Genomic DNA, 20,786 nt, shown 5'->3' on the forward strand with positions numbered 1-20,786 from the left:
CTTCAAGCTCAAAACCCCATGATAATATCTAGAAAAAGCTGAAGTTAAAGCATTATAATTAGAGCCCAAATATAAATTATTGCTCTTCTGTCCAAGTAAAATGAAATGGATGAAAGAGACGGAAATTGTTTCGACAAAAGAATTATTCTATTATTATTTTGAAAAAAAATGTAAATTTATTTCAAAATCATTATAAATATACTGTATATTTATTTTTATATTTCATCTTAATATTTTTAATAATTTTTTTTTTGTACTTATGTATATATATAATAATTCTGTATCATAACATTAACTAAATGCAGTTTAAGAGATAAAGATATACTCTAATTTATTAAATTCTTTTTTTTAAAAAAGGGACACCATCATATTAAGTTCACAATCACTGGGCCTAGAAATCAGAGCCCATGATCCAATTGCCGGTAATTCAGGCCAGTATTGGCCCCCATAAACACATGTGAAAATTGAAAATAGAGTTAATTATAATGTAATCCTTATATTTTATAAGATAAACAAATTAGTCCCTGTATTTTAAAAAGCCTAGAAATCAGAGCCCATGATCCAATTACTGGAAATTCAGGCCAGTATTGGCCCATAAACACATGTGAAAATTGAAAATCGAGTTAATTATAATGTAATCCTTATAGTTTATAAGATAAAACAAATTAGTCCCTGTCGTTTAAACATTATTTAAATGATCCTTTGACTAGTGCTGGTCATTTTTAATTAAACAGTATTTTGTACCAAAAATATGTTTTATTTTCTCATAAATATTTTCATACTATCTATTTTTTTTCTAAAATTTTTATCTTGAAACAAATAAATAAGTAAAATGAAATGAATGAAAAATGATGTAAATGAATATGAAAATACAGGGATCAAACATATATTTTCTGAAACCACAAGGACTGATCAATGTGTAAACTTATAATTAGCCCTCGAAGCCATGATTTCTTCTAAATTACACAATCGACCCTTGCACTCCTACCAAATTACCACCTCCTCTCCCTGTCGGTGCAACTGGCACGATTTCCTCGCCGGTGCAGGAACCTTTCAATATTTCTGACTCGGCAACTCACACTTACTGTCCTTGAAGTTCGAACTTCAAGCTCGCTCTTCTCACTCATTTGCAAACGATTTGGAAATAAGATGGAAGAGGAGTCTTAGCAATTACAAATCAAAGATTCGAACGGCTCCCTTCTCCCACAGAATTCGCGTCTCAAATAGAATCCAAAAATGTCTCCGCTGTAACTCAATTCAATTCCTTCTCTATATCTCCTCCTTTTCAGAGCTTTCCATCAATACTGTCTTGTTTAGAGCTTATCTATTCACCACTACTATTTTTTGGCTTCAAAGGTGCTCAATGGATGCATTAAGAACTGGAAAGCTTTCGTCGAATGGAATCCGGCTAATGGTGGCCTCTGTTACTTCAAGGTCTCTTTAATGTTTTAGAATTATTTCTATTAAACGAATGTGATTACTTGATTCATTGAAATTTAGGAACGGGTAGGATCATCTACTGTGGAAGCTGTGCTATCCAAAACAGCACCCGTGTTTTACGGTGATATTAGAAGCCATGAAAGGGTAATTTTGTTTTTTTGCCCATTTTTTTATTAATTGATTGATTATTATTATTATGAATGTAGCTTTGAAGTGCTTCTTCTTACTGGTATGCTGTTTGTGGTCTCTGTAATGTTTTCGAATTATTTCTATTAAACGAATGTGATTACTTAATTCATTGAAATTTAGGAACGGGTAGGATCATCTACTGTGGAAGCTGTGCTATCTAAAACAGCACCCGTGTTTGACGGGGATATTAGAAGCCATGAAAGGGTAATTTTGTTTTTTTGCCCATTTTTTTATTAATTGATTGATTATTATTATTATGAATGTAGCTTTGAAGTGCTTCTTCTTACTGGTATGCTGTTTGTGGGTTCAATTACTGTTTTCCACCTTTATTGACTTTTGCAAGCAAAGTATGCGAAACACGGACAATGGTCCTGATTCTTTGTTGCAATCAGGAAGGCATCAGGATGCTGTTACTGATGTAGAGCCCAGTTTGCTTTCTGGCGATGCTCCTCGACAAATTTATATAGCACAGGTTGGAATTTTGCTGTTTCTAGAGGCCGGCCGACTGTTATTTTTCTTGTTTATCGCGTTTGATACTGTGTGATATTGAATTGTTACGATGGTGAAAATTTAAATTATGTTTGAATTTTAATTGTCTGTGATCAGGTTCTGATAATGAATCCTGAGGATCGAGAGAGTGTTCAACTTGAAGGTCTTAGGGATGACATTCAAACAATTTGTGCATTTCTTTCTCCACTTAGTTGTTATCTAGTTTGCATCTTTCCGTGGTTCACTATTTGTTTGCTGTTGATTGATTTTGCCTGCCTACATTTTTGGGGACAAAAGAACTAGCTTCTGTCAATTTGTGGATGAATAATGCTCAATCTAGATCAAGCACTCGCTATGATCCGCTGTTTTCTTTTATTTCTTTCTTTGTTTTTGTATATTCTGCACTGTGGAGACTTTCTCTCTTTAGCTGCTAGTTATAGATTCATGGTAATGCTAATAGCCCTTGCAGAATTTTATTATTTGTAAAAAACCTACAAAACTCTTTGCTATTTTTGCATGCTAATGCCTTCTTCCTACTCACGCAGCTCCATGTCGAGCTTTTAGTTTGAACCCTTGAGTATTGATTATTTGTAAAAAACCTACAAAACTCTTTACTATTTAACTATTTTGTTTAGACAGTTCCCTTTAGCAATTTATTTATTAGTTGAAAAATTGCCATTTTGTTGTACTGTTTCTCTGTTTTTTAGAATCTCAGACTCTCTTTGATTAATTAAAAATGCTTTATCTGTCCTCAAAAGGACTAATCTATTCTATATACTGCTTTTTTGCCTACTGAGTTTGCTGGCTTTGTTCTTTATGTTATGGTATTGGCTTTAAGACTATCCCTATGCATTAGATCTTGCTTATTTTGTATTTCCCTTTTGCTGAAGTATTTCTTTGTTGCAGTTGTTTTATGCCTCCCTTCTGCAAGTCCATTTTTTACCCAAAGCCTGTGATCGGTGAGGCCTCAAACCACATGCATGCCACTTTTTTGTGAGGAACAAGAAGTTAATTTCTGTTCTCTCTACATTTCATAAGAGCAGGAAAATGTAATTCGAGTAAGGTTTGCTTAACCACTGCAAACTTTGGAATTGTATATTTTTGTGATTGTTTATCTTTTTTGTTTTGTTTTCTTCTGGCTGGCAGTTCTGTTGCTCTTGAAAACACTGACTTCTCATTATATCTGAGAGCAAAATGGTCCATGGACTACGCTCAGAAGGTTTTTCTTCATGCAGGTGATGCACTTTTCATTCCTGAAGGCTGTTAAGGTTTAAAAATGCATCATTCCTGAAGGCTGGTAAGGTTTAAAAATGTAACGATGCTCATGAGAAAGTTCCCTGTACTAGGAAACTTCCTGTAATATGAGAATATAATGCTAACTTGAAGAGCTTCTGATATAGTTCTAGCCTTTATTTAAGTTTGGTATTGACCTTTTCTTTCTATTTTCATAACAAATTACAAGAGATCTGAGATGTGCCGTTTACTTTCTTTCATGACTTTTGTTTTCTGTTGTATCAGGGGTGTATCCATAAAGTTCATTGCTTAGTCATCACAAAAGGTGGTAGAGCTGACTAGAGAGATTGATGAATTCTTGTGGTGGAGGATGAGGAATTAGGAATTACAGTTGAGTTTGGGGAGGAAAACATAAAAATATGAGTTTTGGTGGCTGTTGGTTTGGTGTTGAATTCTGTAAACACTTGCAGGAATTGAGACCTGAAGGCAACATAAAGAAAATGACTCATAACTGAAGGTTACAGAAATAACCGAAGACTTCTGAAAAATAGGAAGTAAAACTTAACACGAAACCAACAACTTTCTGATCAAGAAACCTTTAAAAAAAAAATACTCTTCTTTGTTTATGCACAATTTATTACACCATCATTAAGTCATTAGACCTATTTCTTTGACTCGACTTCACTTTTAGTATTTAGTCAGGTGAGATGACTGTTGTCTCCACAGGTTCCACGAAGTAGATAGTGATGATTTGACCATTCCTGTCAATTTTGGTGGTAGTCCATTTTAATGTCTAATATGTTAGGGCACATGGATGCTTATTATATGCGGAGAATATTAAGAAGGTGCTTTTCATTGTTTCTGTTGTTTCTCCTTTTTGTCTCTTTTTTTTTTTAACTGAGAAATTGTTCAAGTTTGATGTCGGCATCTGCAGTTAAGCTATCACAATTTGGTGATTTTGTTTTCTCTAACGGGTTATATTGGCTCGCCAAATCAATGTATAAATTCAAGATTGACAGACAAAGAAATGGTGTGGCCATCGCCTTGATATGCCAGATGTTGCAAATGTCATTGCTTATTCCAAATTGAGACCTTTCTCTTGTTTTCAGGCACTGCAAAATGTTTTTTCTGTTAGCTTGCTTGCATCATATTTACATGAATTCTTTGCCAATGTGCAGTTCTTTTTGTGAGACTGCCTTGGGTTTGTCATCAGCCACGCCTCTGCAGTGTAAAAACATTGCAGTGGAAAGAGAAGATGTTTCTACAAATTATTAGTCAGAGATTCTGCTCAAGCTTCGAAAAGCTCGAGGGTCACTTACAGATAAAATTGTAAACCTAATTTAATTGTATTTGGATGCTTTGTTGAAGCTTTTAGATTTGTTTGTAGACTAAAAGCTTTGAAATCTCAAGTATTATGACTATTGACGCTCAAAATATCGTATGCAGAGTCTTCTTACTAAAGAGTACACATTAATGAAAATTTCAAAAGTTAGTTTCATCCAGTAAGTTTGAGTAGTCTACTATACTGTTTCTTTTCCTTTCCGTCTCTTGTTTTGAGCTTCAAGTTTATGGTCAAGCATTTCAACATGTATATTATATTTGAAATCAGGACAGAACCAAGCACTCCCCAAGGCTTCTCCTGGCTCAGAGAAACTGAAGAGGCATACATGTGAGCTGCTCCGTAATGGAGGAAGAGGTCAGTTTTAATAATTACACCATTTGGTTTTCTTTCCCTTTTCAGTTCTTACCCAAAGGAATTCCTAGCTTGTTTCCAGTGTCTTTCTGGATACTGATCTTGATAATGTTGTACCAGATCATGGTTGTTGTCACTCGAACATGTCATTCAAGAGACAGGGCTTACAAGGGCAGGACCAACAGCAGAAAGTTAAATTGCATGAATTTGAACCATGTTCACTCCAGGCTCTTCATGAACTTGTTTCTTTAGTTCATGACTGTTCGTGTTAACATCACTGACCAAAGTCAATGCATACAATCAACCCCAACAAATGATTCTAATGTTAGCATGAAAGATGAATGCGATGAAACTTTGACAACTAATTTATTTTTCTTGGAGGATAATCCAGTTGCTAAAATTCTTTGGACACTTCATCCGAGAACTCTTCAGAGCATCCTTCTTTCCATGGCGGCAAGTATGCTCTCCCTTGTAAAGCTTCAATAGGTGGATGGGATTTTGATTAATAGTGTAGGAAATTCCCAGCTATCACAAAGATAAGCTCCAATAATACATGTCATATCCCTCTTCCCAGCACAATTTTCCGAGAACCATGGATGCTCTAATACTGCACTTGCTTTCACCAGTGGGAGCGGAGGTACTTGCATGGAAGTTTGATGAAATTGATCAAGAGACAATAGAAGGCGATTGGTCTTTGTCAAATTCATGAAGACTTTTTTTTTTTTTAAAAAAAAAAATATTTTTTAAAAGGAAAAAAAAATCGCTGTCATTTTTTATTTCAGGAACAAATTCTACCAAGGCTTTTATGGTGCATTTGATGATCAATTTGCTTGCTGCAATGGATGCAGTCCTTGACGGGAAGGAATTTATGGTGCATTTGATGATCAATTTGCTGCAATGGATGCAGTCCTTAACGGGAAGGAATTATATGCTCACTGGGTGATTGTTTTTTCCTCTTGAATAATTACATACTTTTATGATTTCAATTTGTATGTATTTAGGTACTTATGTTTTGCATGTGACATTTTGCTTTAGGCTCAATGATTTATTTATTACTATAATGGTGAGGAAATAACAGTGTTTGAAAGTGCTAGAGCATCCAACCGAAAAAGCTGAAAGGTAGGAATTGGGATTGCTTCCAAATTCTCCCTCCTAGGACTTCGCTTCCATGACATATAATTCAGTAACGGCCTACGGGCTTAACTTGTGGTCAATCAACTTAACGGTGAAATGCAAGCTGGAAGGAATTATATGCTCACTGGGTGATTTTTTTCTTCTTCTTGAATCTGTCTTGCATAACTACATATAAATTACATATTTTTATGATTTCAATTTGTATGCATTTAGATACTTATGTTTTGCATGTGACATTTTGCTTTAGGCTCAATGATTTATTTATTACTATAATGGTGAGGAAATAACAGTGATTGAAAGTGCTAGAGCATCCAACCGAAAAAGCTGAAAGGTAGGAAGTGGGATTGCTTCCAAATTCTCCCTCCTAGGACTTCGCTTCCATGACCTATAATTCAGTAATGGCCTACGGGCTTAACTTGTGGTCACTCAACTTAACAGTGAAATACAGCAAGTTACAACCACCCAAAAACTTAATATAGTATGCAGAAAGTCTCATGCTATATTTTAAAATTATACCAATATATCAAAATGCAATTAAAATCACAGCCTCCCCTCTGTTTGACATGTGATTTTCTGAGTTTCGAGCATTCTCTCTTGGGCATTACTGTAATTGGCCCAATCTCAACCAGTATTGTCTTTGAAGTTTAAATGGTCAGACTCTACATCTTCACTAGCTATGTGCCACAGAAATTTCTTTTCCGAGTTGTTATATTCCAGCATGTTACAGATTCAATTTTGATTCTTCACTGGCTTCATGTTACGAAGCCTCTTTCTGCATGATTTTATTGCTCCATGCGAAGATGAAGCTCTTCCTGGTTTGGAACTTGGTGATGGGGTTCACATAGCACACGTGACACATAGGTTAGAAGGTTAACATGCGAACAGATTTTTTTTGCACTTAGCCAGGATCCTTTTTAGATATGATACTAAATAGATTTTGGTGAATGAGCCCAGAAATCCATGTTTCTTACCCGTTTATTGGTATTGGTGAAACAAAAACACTCAAGTTCTTCCCGGAAAAAGTTTGCATGGAGGACTGTTGCTGTGCCATGTTAATATCGCCATGCATGATCATTACACTCGCAGTTTATATACTCTGAAGTCTGGATTTTTATTCCTTTTGCACTTTAAAAGCTGTACTGGCTGAATCCAACTCTGGATTCCTACTCTTATTATAGTTTTCTGATCCAGTTCAACTTTGACCACATCGAATTTTCCCCAAATGAGCGTCTTTTTAAAGCTGTTCATGGCCTTTGTTTTCTTTTTGGTTCTTTGTATTTTCCTATCTTCATCCGCATCTTCATCTAGACGAACTTTTATTTGTATTAGTTTTGTGGCATCATCATCTTTATCTTTGATTCATACGCAAGTGTCGTAAAGTCTTCCAAGCATGCCTATAGATAAATGAGTACATTCTAAAAGTTTCCTACTCTGCTAAAACAGAATTGGTTGTTAAAGATGAACATTATGTTGATCAGCTTTGATGCATTGGGGACTGATGAGTATAAATTTGACATTTAATTTTCTGGTTGCAGGCATTTGAAAATTCTCTCGATAAATACTCGGGAGTAAACTTTGACGTTCCACCACCAATTTGATAGGCCATGCAGTGATGCAATTTCATGAAAGAATTGGTCCCACCTGCAGTATTAAAAGAGTCGAGCAAAGCATTTCCATAGAAGCAGCTTTCTGTCATAATCGGTTCTTTTACATGTGACTCATCCATGCTGTAGAAATATAAATGATTGCTAACTTTGAATAGTGCTGTATATGTCACATCTTTCAATTTGCCACACTATCCCAAGTAATTTGAGTTTGTAGTCTGAATTATGAAACTTCATCCAAAATGGTCTGTCGAGAACGCATAAGCTATTAATATCTGTCGGCATCAATAGCAATATCTTCCCTAAATAACGGCTTTCGTCTTTAAATCAGAGCAACACTGGAGAAAGAGGTACATGTGGAAAATAATCTGACATTATGTATGATTCACCCGGCCAACAAGCATCTCTGCAGTTGACACAAACCAGAAGGAAAGGTCACGTAACCATATAGTTGTTAACAGATAACGCTTGTCTGGTTTCTCACCTTCTGTCAATTTCTTTATTATGAACGTATTGCTGAAATCTTGTCAGCCAAAATTTATGAGGTAAAAGAAAATGAGGTTTCATGGAATGCTGTCAAAGATGCAATTTAAACTGTATTTGAGACCACGGTGGTGTATATGTCATTTACTTTTTCTTAATTCATTACTGATGACACCTATGAGGCGTTGTGTGGAAAAGAGTATGCTGCATGGGGATTTGCAGCAGGAGGATTAAAGAGGAAAAAGCATAGAAAAGAAGGCTTTGGAAATTGCTAGGACTGGGAGGAAGAAAAGAGGGAAAAGGAGGGTTTGTTAAGATGAGGTTCCCTAATGGAAGATGACATATGCAAGGGTGTTAAGAGAGGAAAAGGGTGGAGATAATGGAAGAGAAACTTTTGGCTCGTCTGGTTGTGCGGCAGAGGGATATAAAAAAGATGCAGTCTTTTTTAGCAGGCAAATGGCATGTATAGTATCTTAACCCAGCAACTTACACATATACTTTCTAAAAGCTTGGATATACCATAAAACACCCGCAACCTCTCCTTTTTATTAATCCCTAGGTGTATCCTCCCTCTTCTCCTAGTGAATATACAAAGTTGCGGTAACAAGAATTTGCCCATTACTTTTCTCTGGTTCAGATGCTGCGAGTATATATGCAAATTGAACCTGAGGATATCTACTCGTAACCTGAAAATCTTCAGGATCAACGAAGAACTCTTCATACGCCATCTTTGGGGATAAACAAACCCTAAAATCATGTAAACCATTTTGTACGTGATTCTTCTAGTCATTTCTAGATGTGTATCGTTGGTTGCAAAGATATTGACTTGCAGATTTCACTGTTTTCAGATGGAGACTGGTCTCTAGACATCGCAATTTAATTTGTTAAAGAATGAGATCGACTGGTGGGTCATGGAAACAAAGTTGAGATAAATCATTGGAATCTTAATAATATTGGTTAAGTTGCCAACCAAAGCATGGGGACATGCACAAAATTTGATAAAGGATGTAGGGAGGTCATCAAGGAAAAGAAGACTCAGAGAATTGTAATTCAAAGTTGTATTGAGCATCTTTTTCATAACCGTTGACAATACTCTCTTCTCCTCTCCTCTCTCCTTTTCCTTTTGGTTTAGTGCCACTATGTCCCGGACCACCACCACACTCGCACAAATACACATACAGCATCAACTTAGTAGCCTTTTTACTCACGCTTATAACAGGTTTTACAGCCATCTATACCATCTTTAGAAAAGGCTACAATTCTTTGATATCATCAAAAAAATTTCCCCGTAGTACCATAAAGTGATGGTAGACGAAAAAGAAATTCTTGGAAATTGCTAATATCTCTTGAATCCTTAACAGGGATTTGATTGGAGAGGGTAAACAAAAAGGTGGAATTGCCAGAAATTTCTAAACCTATGCCCCAACTGCTTATGCTACGGTATCATCAAGGTTTCCCATCTTAGCATAGTTTATGTGCTTAAAGGGTAAATAATGACTCATTCGAAAAAAACCATCGGCTCCCTTCTTCCGAGGCAGGGAGAGCTATATTTTAATTTTCCGGAGCCCATTAATTGCTTGATGAGATCGGCTCACCCACTTATAGATTCGGTCTGTGTGAATGTGTTGACACTATGATAGATAGCTTTTCCGAGCTCAATCACTTCCTAATCCATTCGAGGACATCTCATCCAGAAAAAGAAAAAAAAAAAGACTGATCGGACGGATTTTCCACTATTTAGTCACACAAACGTACCTAGGTTCTGTTGAATCGGTCCTATCGAAGAAGACTTTAAGTCCCTTTCGGTAAGCTGTCGAATTTGAAATTCTTTCTTTTAAATTAACAGTGTCATTTGGACAAAAGCTGGACAGACATGCTAAAGAAGTACAGAGGCAAACTTCTCACTCGGTGTGTGAACAGTGGCGAAGCCAGGCAGTCACGAAGAAAAGCGGGGAAATTGCCCCTGATTAAATTTTGTCCTGTATACCGTTTGCATAATAAAGGTTCAGAATAGTCATTGTATTGATTATTTTGAAACCGTATCTTTCACACACAATAAGAGCTAAAATATGAAAAATAATTCAATATTTATAGGCAACGGTTAGTTAATGGCGGATATAATACTTATTTATTTATTTGGGTCTAAAATCAATACATTTAATTTGAGATGTTTTGATATTCAATATGGTGTGTATTATGTTGATTTTTATCATAGACAATAAAATAAATAACCTTTAATTTTTATGAAAAATATTTAATTAAGAAAACATTTGATAACGTGGCACAAATCTTGTTTTTAAAATTTTTAATTTTTTTATTAAAAATTAATTAATTTATTTATTTTGATTTACTGATCTAAAAATATAATTTTAAAAAATTATTTTTAATATATTTTAGTATAAAAAAATACTTTAAAAAATAACCACAATTATATTATCAATCTTGTGCTTAGTATCTTGTAAAAAATTATATTAAAAAATATATATCAATTAATATCTCCAACCAGATTTTCGCATGAAAAATAACCTTATGTTAACACATCAAAAGCCAAAACCCTCTTTCCCATCCACAATATAAAAGAAAACTCCATGTCCATTTCTAAGAGGAACACAAGCCTCAATGAAAATTATCTTGCTAAGGAAATTAATTAGCTAGCCTTACATGCTACTATTGTTTTGTTTATTCATTCCATTGGATTAGATCTCCAACAAGAGGGAATTGCCCAAATCTTGATAGAAGTAGCAAATTGCCTTTTTTTAAGGTAATAGATAAGTAACGAAAATGCCATTAATTAAGCATTTGCATTGCTGTCGAACAATACAACTAACATGAATTGAAGGGCTTTTTTCTTTTTCCAGAATAAATCAAAGGGATTATTGCCAAGAAACACAAAGGAGACATCTTAAGAACATGATAATGGGCTATCACTGTTGATTGAGTTGTAGAGAAGGAAACACTCGTGATCAATATCAAGTGTACAAGGCATGGCCCTCCACTGACATGCATGCTTACCTCATTTGGTACTCGCTTATCTTCCCTTCACAGTATAACTGTACCCCTCCATAATAATCATATCCCACGACATATCTCATCCTTTAATTCTCAAACGCTTCCACTCTTCACGCATTATTTTTGGTGGCCATTTCCTTAAAGATGGAGGGCGTTGTCCTAATCCTAATCCTTTGCATGTAGACAGCGTCGTATTCCTGTCACCTGGAGCGTGTAAGTATGCTGTAATCAATGCACTTTGAAGTTAACGGAGAGAAAACCTAAGTGATTGCCAGAGTAATATTGCTGTTTCGAAATCTGATCATGTGCACGAACGACATTGCACTCAGTCTCAGCATTTCTTCCAATTCTAAATGTGGGTTCTCTATTAATATACATAACGAACATCCACTGATGGCGCCATGATCAAGATCATCAAACCTGGAACCAATTTAAGCACGTAAATTGTAATTTGAAACATGTGGGATTGACACTTGATCGATACTTGGATCGATGATTAAAGTTAACATGAAAGGGATAGGGGGCATAAAGATTTGAACAAAAAAAAAGATTTACTTTTTGTTCATAATAAGATAATAACGGTAGCAAATTAGGGCCAGTGAGGTCCCTGAGGGTTGTCTTTTATGCCCACCTTGCATAAACAGCAAAAAAGGGACAGTGAAAAAGAAGAAGTTCTTAGCTCAAAACCAAACCCTTCCCAATTCTAATGCAAACACAAACATGTAGTTCATGTGATCTTCTTGTATAGCTGTCTAGCTAGATAAAGATGGGATATGTTCTCAAGGAAATGATGTCTAGAAATAGTGCCCATAAAACCAAATTCCATGGAGAAATTATTACTATATTCTGCATGTGACATAACTTTTCCGCAACAAAATTACAAGGCAGCCACCATCGTCACCTAGTAATTAAGGCCAATCCTCTTGATTACCATATCTAAATCTATCATTCAAAAGAAGGTGGAAAAAAGTTAAAAATGAAAGCCAGGATGAGAAATTGCTGATAGCAGTCTTAAAGTAAAGAGAGATAACCCAAAAAAAAAAAGATCTGGCATGAAGCTGCATGGAAGATGAGGTTGATGATGGCATAAGAAAGGTTCTTGATTTTCTTCAAAAACCTCCATTAAATTCTTGCGGCACAGAAGACATGGGGCACTTCGGCCATTTTGAAGGGAATGAATGGAATCACCATTTTACCCTTTCCTTTTTGGGCTTCCCTAGCAATCACCCCACGCTTCAGAGGCAGAAGGCTGAGCGAATCCAAAACCACCGTGGGGCTTCAGCAGCGAGTGGTCTCTCTCGTTGTATTGCTGCTGGTGGAACCCTACACCCCCTGTATAGGTTAGAATTTCCCTCACATTCATGCTAACGTTAACACTCCCACCACTCCCATTCGCATTGCTAGCAGCATGGCCATGATGATCCCCACACTCAGGCGCAGTCAGACCCAGAAAGTCTCTTGTCAGGCGATCACTCTTCTGCCACGTGGCAAGGCTGTTAAGGTTGTAACTGGGACCCTGAGAGACGTGACTCACCGAGTCAACATGAACCTGACCCGCTGATCCCAACTCGCCCATGTCCAGCTGGGTCATGTGACTGTGACCCACTGAGGTCTGAGTGGCACCCACACTGGCAGCCTTTTGAAGGAGTGCAGTGGCTGACAAGTGGTGTGATGGTGCTTGTGACGTGGCAGCATTCGACAGGCTTTGGAAGGTTGGGGCTAACAAACCCTTGTGGCTAGGCATTGCTAGTGGTGGTTCTTGGAGAAGTGAAGCGGAGATTTGAAAATGGCCGGTAGTTTCCGGCTTGATGTGAACTGGGTTTTGGGGGTTATTACTGCAAGGGTTCTGATGGTGAGGTGGGTCCCAAGGAGAAGTGAAGGAGATTTGGTGGTGAGCTGGGGTAGAAAAGAGAGAATGAGGGTGGTGGGTTTGAAGTGGGTTTTGAAGGAGGAGAGCGTGGGCATTTGGATTTTGGGAGATAATTAGCTGGTGAGCTGAGAGTCTTGCACTTTCTTCAGCTAACGCGTCACAAAATGCCCTGTGGGTTATGAAGCTATCCTTCCTGTAGTTTCGACAATGCATGCACATAAAGTGATCATCAGTACTGAACAATATCCCAAACCAAAATAATAAATTTAGTTTGGTGATTAACAAATAATGATTAAAATTTGATTTACTAGTGATGATGAGGAGTTCAAATCTTAACACCGTTCATATGTTCATATCATGATTTTCTACATTTGGAAGAAAGATAAGAAAAAAGATACAGTACTATTAAGAAAAAAAGAAAAGAAAAGAATCCTGAACAGCAAGAGAGAAAGCATATGCTTGGTAATAGTTAATTCAATGCTTAATTATCATCTTTATTTATAAAAAAACACATGACCAAAAAAACGAGAAATGGGATCAAGAAGAAAAGGTAAATGGAGAAGACCGTCTTAAGGATAAATGTCTCTCTCTTCGCTTGACTTAATCTTAAATTGTTGTATTTCAAAGGTGAGAGACCACAAGGCCGTGCATGCGGATTGGATAGACACGTGATTGTTATAAAGCTAGAGCAAACACTAAAGTAAAACTATCTTTTTTGGTCAAAACTAAAGTGTAGAGAGAGAAAGACAGATTCATCAGAATTGATTGGTGTTTATGGATTATGCATGCAGAAATAGTCATGGATGGTAAAAAGGATCAAAATTTCAAGAAATTGGTGAACAACGATAACATGAAAGGCTTTTGAAAGTCGAGCGCTGCATGTAACAAAGATATGAAATTGACACCCCAAAATCTGCAATGCAGATGAAAGAAGATGAAAGCACATTAGGGTATCAGATTTTCTTGCAGATTTATCAGTTTTGGTCATGGTGGAAGGTCACAGTACCGTTGCAGTATTTTCTGCAAGTAAATCATGGCATTCTTCAAGGGAAAGAATTACTCAACCATGAAAATCCCCCCCAAAAGCAAATTAAGAGCTTTCCTTTCACTTTTTTCTTGGACAAGAACAAATATTCATCATTGTTTTTGAGACTTCAGTCCCCCCCCGTCATAAAGTACCAAAAGAAGTAATCACGGTGAAAAAGCACGTCAAACCCTTCGAGGGAAATGCAATATAGCATTGATCAAACGTTGTTTAATATTATGGATGGCGATGTATATCAAAACAGGTAACAATGGTGCTCCTTCAGAGCACAGAATCCCCAACCAAGAATATAACAATACAATTATGATTCATGCATTTGAATGCAGGAGACAGGAAAAAAATCACTTAGCTAACTCATCTTGAATTAAGACACAAAACAATATATAAAACAAAAGATTAAGTTGATTGTTCTCCCATAATTCCTTATTAGTGTCTTGTTTGTTGTTTTCAAAATTTGAAATTGGCAGGTCCAGATTTCAGAGGCACTGCTATGTTAGCAGTAACAGGCACTTGTATTAATGGTGTCCACTTCTAGGATACCTGCCAGTGCATATAAGCTCCTGATATATTCCATGCAGAACTTGCCACTCTAGTATAAAAACAAACCACTGAAACAGAACAGACTGAAACAAAATACAAAGATCATCCTGAAGACATGAGATGAGACACTTCCCACTTCAAACAGAAGATAAAAAAATTTGCTATGAATCCCAATATAGTAAAAAACAATGCTTGCTATGAATCCCAATATAGTAAAAAACAGTGCATATATAACTGTAAAACATCAAAAATTAATAAAGAAGGGAACATTGGGACTCTGAGATGAACAGAAATGTAGAAAGACCAAAAATCTATATTCAATTTGAAACCCCTCAAGATAAAAAGGTTAGGGAAAAAAGGAGAGCAAAAATTGACCTGGAGAAAAGGGTTCCACAGTCACATCTGTACTCTCTTGTTCCACAGGTTTTAGAATGAGCCTTCCAATCTGATTGAACAGCATAGATCTTTGAGCATTTTTCACACTTCCACTTCTTCTCCCCATGTTTCCTGCAATAATGTTTCTTGATACCTGTAAGGTCACCCAAAGCCCTTGAAGGATGATGGTGAACACACGTAGGCTCGGGGCAAACATAAGCTTTCTTTTTAATTTCTTTGCTGTTTCTTTGCTTCAGCTTCCAAGGAAGGTTATGACCCCTCCTATGAAGCTGAAGATTCTGATCCCTCTGAAACCCCTTGTTGCAGATCTCACACACAAATCTATTGGTGGTCAATAAGGTCTTTGGAGATAATGCTATCACTTCAGCGTCTGGGTCTGCAAGACCATATATAATGAAACCGTTGCGTGTATTTATGGTATTAGCTTGTCTAAAATAGTTTAACACGGTATTGAAGAGAGTATAGGGAAAACCTACCTGGGTTTCCTGGTAAGTTTCTCTTCTTCTTGATAGTCTTTCCTGGTAAGTTTCTCTTCTTCTTGATGGTCCTTTGTTGCTGCTGCTGCTGCTGCTGCTGCTGCTGCAGAGGAGAGATGGTTGAAGCAAGTTGATTTAAGCTACCAAAATCTTGAATTCTTGTGCCAGAAGATACACTAGCTTCTTCAGACAAAGAAGTTGAATTGGACATGGCTGCAGGGAACATGTCTGTGAGGAAGAAAACTCCAACAAAGAAAAACCAAGAAATGATACCCCCCCTTTGTTTTGTTTGATATATTTCTTGCTAGCTACTTTTATTTGAAGTAGCTTCTGTTCAAGTGTCCACTTTTCACTCTTGAAGAAACAACAAGATGTAAGAACAAGAGCAGAAATAGAGAATCCCTAGCTTTGGACACAACTAAACTAAACAAAGCTTTATTGATAAACAGGTGGCAGTGAACTATAGACACAGAAAGGCATCATTCATTGGGTAGCAAAACCAAAATCTCGTGAAGAGATGATGATCATGATGGGTTATTCTCCAAGTCGCTATCTAGCCATGGATTGCTTCTCTGAGCAAATCTGCAACACAATTCAGATGTATGTCTTTCCAATCTTTCTTTAACAACCTCTCTCTCTCCCTCTCAAAAATCATCAACTAATAAGCTAGATAAGAGAGGGCTCACCATGCAATCAAACATAGAAAGACCGGACAATAAGTTGGTTTTTCCTTAAAAACCTTTCACTGCCCAATAACTCTCTCCTTTCTGTCTATTTATGTCTATATAAAGGAGAGAAGGGAAAAATAATAGAAATAGAAATAATCAGTCTACAGGAGGTGATGATTACAATGGCAGACCAAGGATGGGGTTGGCAAATTAGAAAAAATACAAAAAAAATATATACGAAGAAAAAGATAGAGAGAGAGAGAGAAAAGGCAACTGTACGCAGAGGAGAGAGATAAGCAAAGGCCAAGGAAGAAAATCCAGACCCACTTGATTCATAATCAAACGTTGTTCTTTCTTTATTTTTACTCTCTCTTTGCTTATAAGTATTTCTTCAATAATTTTTCTTTTGAAGGATGACGTTGTCACTTTCTGTCTTTTCCTTTGTTCCTGTTATAAAACACCCAAACCCTAAAAGGGCCTTGATTTAAATGGAATGATATATATTAAAAGGATGGATGGCTTAGAAGAATGAGAAGCTTAAAAAGCTTTGAGGATGGTAAAGGCATGCAAGGAGCTAGAGCTATAGATGGATAGGACTTATCTTCTTAACCTTTTCTCTTTACCCCACAGCTACCATCACTGGGTTATTGACTGACTCGCCAAGCTTATAGTACACCTTGTCTAAACCATGCATTAAGTAAATTTGAGGGTTTGATTTACTATATTTCCAATCGAACTATTGCTATGGAATATTATTACTCCATTTTTTCAAGTTTCTTTTTCTTTCAGATACTCTGATCTTTTATCCCTTTTCATGCCGTTGTAATTCTTAGAGATGACTAGTTTAAGCTATATAAAAACATTTTTGGGTCGTCTTACTCAACAATTTAGTTCATGTAATATCTAATTATTTTGTTAATTTGATTTATGAAAATAGTCTTACTCCATTATACTATAAATAAGATGTAATCCAATCTTACATTATTAAAGGAAACTTTCAAGTGTGTGTGTGTGTAATCGTTAGATCAAATTTGTGTGTACGATTGAATGGTTCTTGGTAAAAAATTCGAACCCTAATATCCATATTTATCTTTTAATTAAAATCAAATTTTTTATTTGTTGATTTAGGTTAATTAAACCCGACCACAATAAATACAATACGTGATCTTTCTAGGGTTTTGGCCTAATTTTTTTACTACACTAGTTTTTTCCTAGAAGGTTAAATTAAGTAATAGCCGTTTATTTTAGATAGGTAAAAAGGAAAACGGTCTGAGTTTTAATATATACAATTCGGAGGAGATCAACATTTGATTAGTTTTTAGAGAAATTAATCAATCTTTAAAGCCTTACGAATATACAGAGAAAACATAGAAATTAATCAATCTTTAAAGCCTTACGAGTATACAGAGAAAACATTATATATATATTATCATATTGCAATCGATCGAGTTTGTGGAATTTTAATTAATTGATTTCTTGTTTTTCATTATTTTGTTGAGGGTTTTTCTCCCTTTATGTCCCTCTTTCTTTTGTAACTATTATTCCCTCACATCCTAGTATACAGTGAAAGTGCTCAAGTGGAGATTAATTTGGAAGGTCTCTCTCTTCTTCTTCTTTATTTCTTCCCCTTTGAACTTTTTCTTATTCCAAACCCAAATCTAAAGCCATGAAGAAATATAGCATAGATTGACCCTTTTATCCCCTTCACAATACAGTTTCTCCTGAACTTCCACAAAAAGAGTGGCCATAAACGTCTTTGTGCGATTAGAGGGATATTCCCCTCCCTTTAGAGGTCATGCGTGGCCTAAACATGGAAGTTCATGGGCGCGGCAACCATGCAAAATATATCTAGATAACCCTTTAGTCGTGTGAGATACATAGGACCCATCTATAATTTGAACTTTCTGAAAAAATTATACTTCACATATAATATTGCACAGCGTAGCGTTGAGCCGTTAAGCAAATCCTTTGGAATCCTATGTGTTTTCTTTTGATCTACAATTCTTTTCTTTTTTTTTGAATCAATTTGGCTTTAGGGTGAGATTCAATTTTCTTTTATCTTTTGGGATAAGATGAGATTTATTCTTCATTGATTCACCTTTAAGCCAAAAAAGCTACAGGATGATGCAGTCTAGACACAATACATGGCTAAATTACAAAGAAAGCTATAAGAAAATGGCTAGCTAAACTATAAGATCAAAATAGCTAGCCAGCCTTTACATAGACAGACACCATCTTGGACATTTGCAAGAAATACACCCAGAGACTGAACGAGTGAGGCCGTCACAAGTCATCCATAACAGATATATAATATATTGCAAATTGTTACTAATATAGCCAGTCATTTGTGGACAATTAAAAGTGGAATTAGGTCGAGTCTCTGTACTTACCAAACTCCAGGTCAATTGAAGAATATACGCCTCATATTATTTATATAGTAGCGAATCGGAGGCACTAAAGCTAATTTGTCTTCGAATGCAGAAAATTCTTGCTTTTTTAATTCTGGAATAATTGAATATATATATATAATCCCAGTTGTGTTAGAATTTTCTTGCTCCACGTTGTGGCAACTGATGCTGGAAGGAATCCCAGAATTTAGTGAAACCGTGTCTTCGATGGGAGTAAGGTGGTCAGCTATCTATTGGTGTGACATTTCTCCTACCATTTCTCAACACAAATCTCAATTCTATCTTTTTGATACTCGTCTAGCTATAAATATTTCAACATGTAGTGGTAGAATTACTACACTAGATTAGCTGTCACCTACAGCAAGACACAAAAGCCAATTAGCTTTATATATTAATTAAGACTTAATTAGACATCTAGAGTTTGAGTTGAACCCAGATTTTCCACGATCAGTAGATATGTATATGAGGTAGGAAATGATGACCTTTTCAAGAATATTATAATTAATAATTCACATCAAGTTATGATGCTCATCCAGTTGTAGTCTTTCATGTTACTTCTTGTAAAATATCTCATAAGAATTTGAGTTTCTTATCCTTTGTGCATGCAGAGAGGCGCATATTGATCAGTGGGAAAGAAGAATAGCCCTTTTGTGGGCCATTCCTTTTCTTCACGGGTTCTTCTATTGCCAGATTCTCTCATGCAGGTTTACCTTTCCTTTCTCCCAAGGGCACAATGAAAGGCATAATTGCATTAGCGCATCAATAGTTGGATGTATTGGCAATGTCCTCCCTCAAGATCTTATTGTCACTTCCCTCCTGCTTGTCGCTTTGTTGTCAAGAGTACTAACTACATCACGCACCCATTAATTGTGTATTGAAACTAAAGGCAAAGCTTAGCACAGAATGCCAGCTTTATCGTGTTTTTGCCCTAAATTTGACTCTTTACATCATCAAAACTGAAGCACAAATATTCACAACCAAGCTCCACCAAACCCTAAACCATGTCAATCCATTAATTAAAGCGCCATTTGCTTTCCTTTTGTATGGTTTCTATTTTCCGTATCTGTTTTCAATTTTTTGTGGGAAAGAAAAACAAAACCAGCAATCGCCATCACAGTTTTTTGAAAACCAATTTGTTTTTTTTTACATCAAGAAAAGAAGAAAAGAGACGATGCTAAACATAACAAAAGGCAGCTTCGGCTTATATATAGAGCTTGCCAATTCAAGGTCTGGGCCGGGGTCAAGAAGGGCACCATTTTAGCCACCTATATGGGTCAAATAGCCTAGGCACCATGCAAAATATTGATGTCATTATTAAATTCGAGGAGACTTGAAGCTGCAAATTAAGCAAGATGCATGTCTCAACAACTAGTCAACAACCCTACTCTAAAACCTCATTTGATCGAAAGAAACTCTCCTCCCTTGAGCCCTGCCTGCAAACCATTACGTCTCCAGATGGTCTATCATGCATGTGACTCAACCCTTCAACCTCGTATCTCTTAATTACTTAATTCCATTATTATTTTTTTAAAAAAAAACCCTTTAATTCACAGTCAAACATTCATCATAAACGAGGACATAAATCTGAATACACAATTGTTTGTTCTTGTCAAAGATTTAAGGGTGATACGCAATTTTCAGACAGACAGAATCAGGAAACCCCCAAGTCATTACATTATCACCCCACCCCCCCCCCCCCCCCCCCAATTCCGAAAATTCGAAAATGAAAAAAAAAATCTTACAATTTCAAAACAAAGAGGTGTTTATTTTTGGGCCATTGCTAAGTATTTTCCAAGTAAACATAGTTTTCAATGGTGATTAACTTGCCGCTGCAAATTCAAGGGTTATTAACTCGTCTTCGAAAGCTGGCACCACCATGTGTGTGTGTGTGTGGGGTGTGTGTTTGTGCGTGCAGGACTTTCAGATTCATTGGGCTTTATGATATTCTGAGGACTAAAACCCATAGACGGCCCAAGCTAAGAGCAACAGGGAGGGACCAAGAAAGAGTACAATGTGGCCGGAGGAGACCCCACTCGAAGAACACATGATGACCTCACGAGAAAGGTATTAAGTCACGAGAGTTTTAGCTTGGACCCAATCTCGGCCTCG

The 20,786-nt window shown here is 36.4% G+C and overlaps 2 protein-coding genes across 6 annotated transcripts; one reads left to right on the top strand and one right to left on the bottom strand.

Moving 5' to 3' along the window:
• Nucleotides 1-974: 974 nt before the first annotated feature.
• On the top strand, nt 975-7,986 carry LOC105116558 (uncharacterized). 5 transcript variants are annotated; one of them, XM_011013968.1, is made up of 11 exons: nt 975-1,247; nt 1,357-1,414; nt 1,511-1,584; nt 2,026-2,101; nt 3,025-3,077; nt 3,265-3,353; nt 4,961-5,047; nt 5,671-5,734; nt 5,827-5,852; nt 5,916-5,983; nt 7,714-7,986. In XM_011013968.1, exons 1-11 carry the CDS (start codon nt 1,237-1,239, stop codon nt 7,774-7,776), a joined length of 669 nt encoding a protein of 222 aa, XP_011012270.1. In that variant the 5' UTR covers nt 975-1,236; the 3' UTR covers nt 7,777-7,986. The 5 variants fall into 5 exon arrangements, 2 of the variants coding, with proteins under 2 accessions (XP_011012270.1, XP_011012271.1); XR_840547.1 differs by lacking the exons at nt 5,671-5,734; nt 5,827-5,852; nt 5,916-5,983; nt 7,714-7,986 and adding exons at nt 4,530-4,680; nt 4,798-4,853; nt 5,165-5,174 and having other exon boundaries at nt 4,966-5,047; XM_011013969.1 differs by lacking the exons at nt 5,671-5,734; nt 5,827-5,852; nt 5,916-5,983; nt 7,714-7,986 and adding exons at nt 4,530-4,680; nt 4,798-4,853 and having other exon boundaries at nt 4,961-5,051.
• Nucleotides 7,987-12,069: 4,083 nt separating this feature from the next.
• On the bottom strand, nt 12,070-16,662 carry LOC105116559 (zinc finger protein NUTCRACKER-like). Its single transcript, XM_011013970.1, has 3 exons — nt 15,602-16,662; nt 15,105-15,501; nt 12,070-13,337 (listed from the first exon to the last, which is right to left on the bottom strand). The coding sequence occupies exons 1-3, from the start codon at nt 15,825-15,827 to the stop codon at nt 12,491-12,493; spliced, it is 1,470 nt and encodes a 489-aa protein (XP_011012272.1). The 5' UTR covers nt 15,828-16,662; the 3' UTR covers nt 12,070-12,490.
• Nucleotides 16,663-20,786: the final 4,124 nt, after the last annotated feature.

Source organism: Populus euphratica, unplaced genomic scaffold (genome assembly GCF_000495115.2).
Source record: "Populus euphratica unplaced genomic scaffold, PopEup_1.0 scaffold988.1, whole genome shotgun sequence".
NCBI lineage: Eukaryota > Viridiplantae > Streptophyta > Magnoliopsida > Malpighiales > Salicaceae > Populus > Populus euphratica.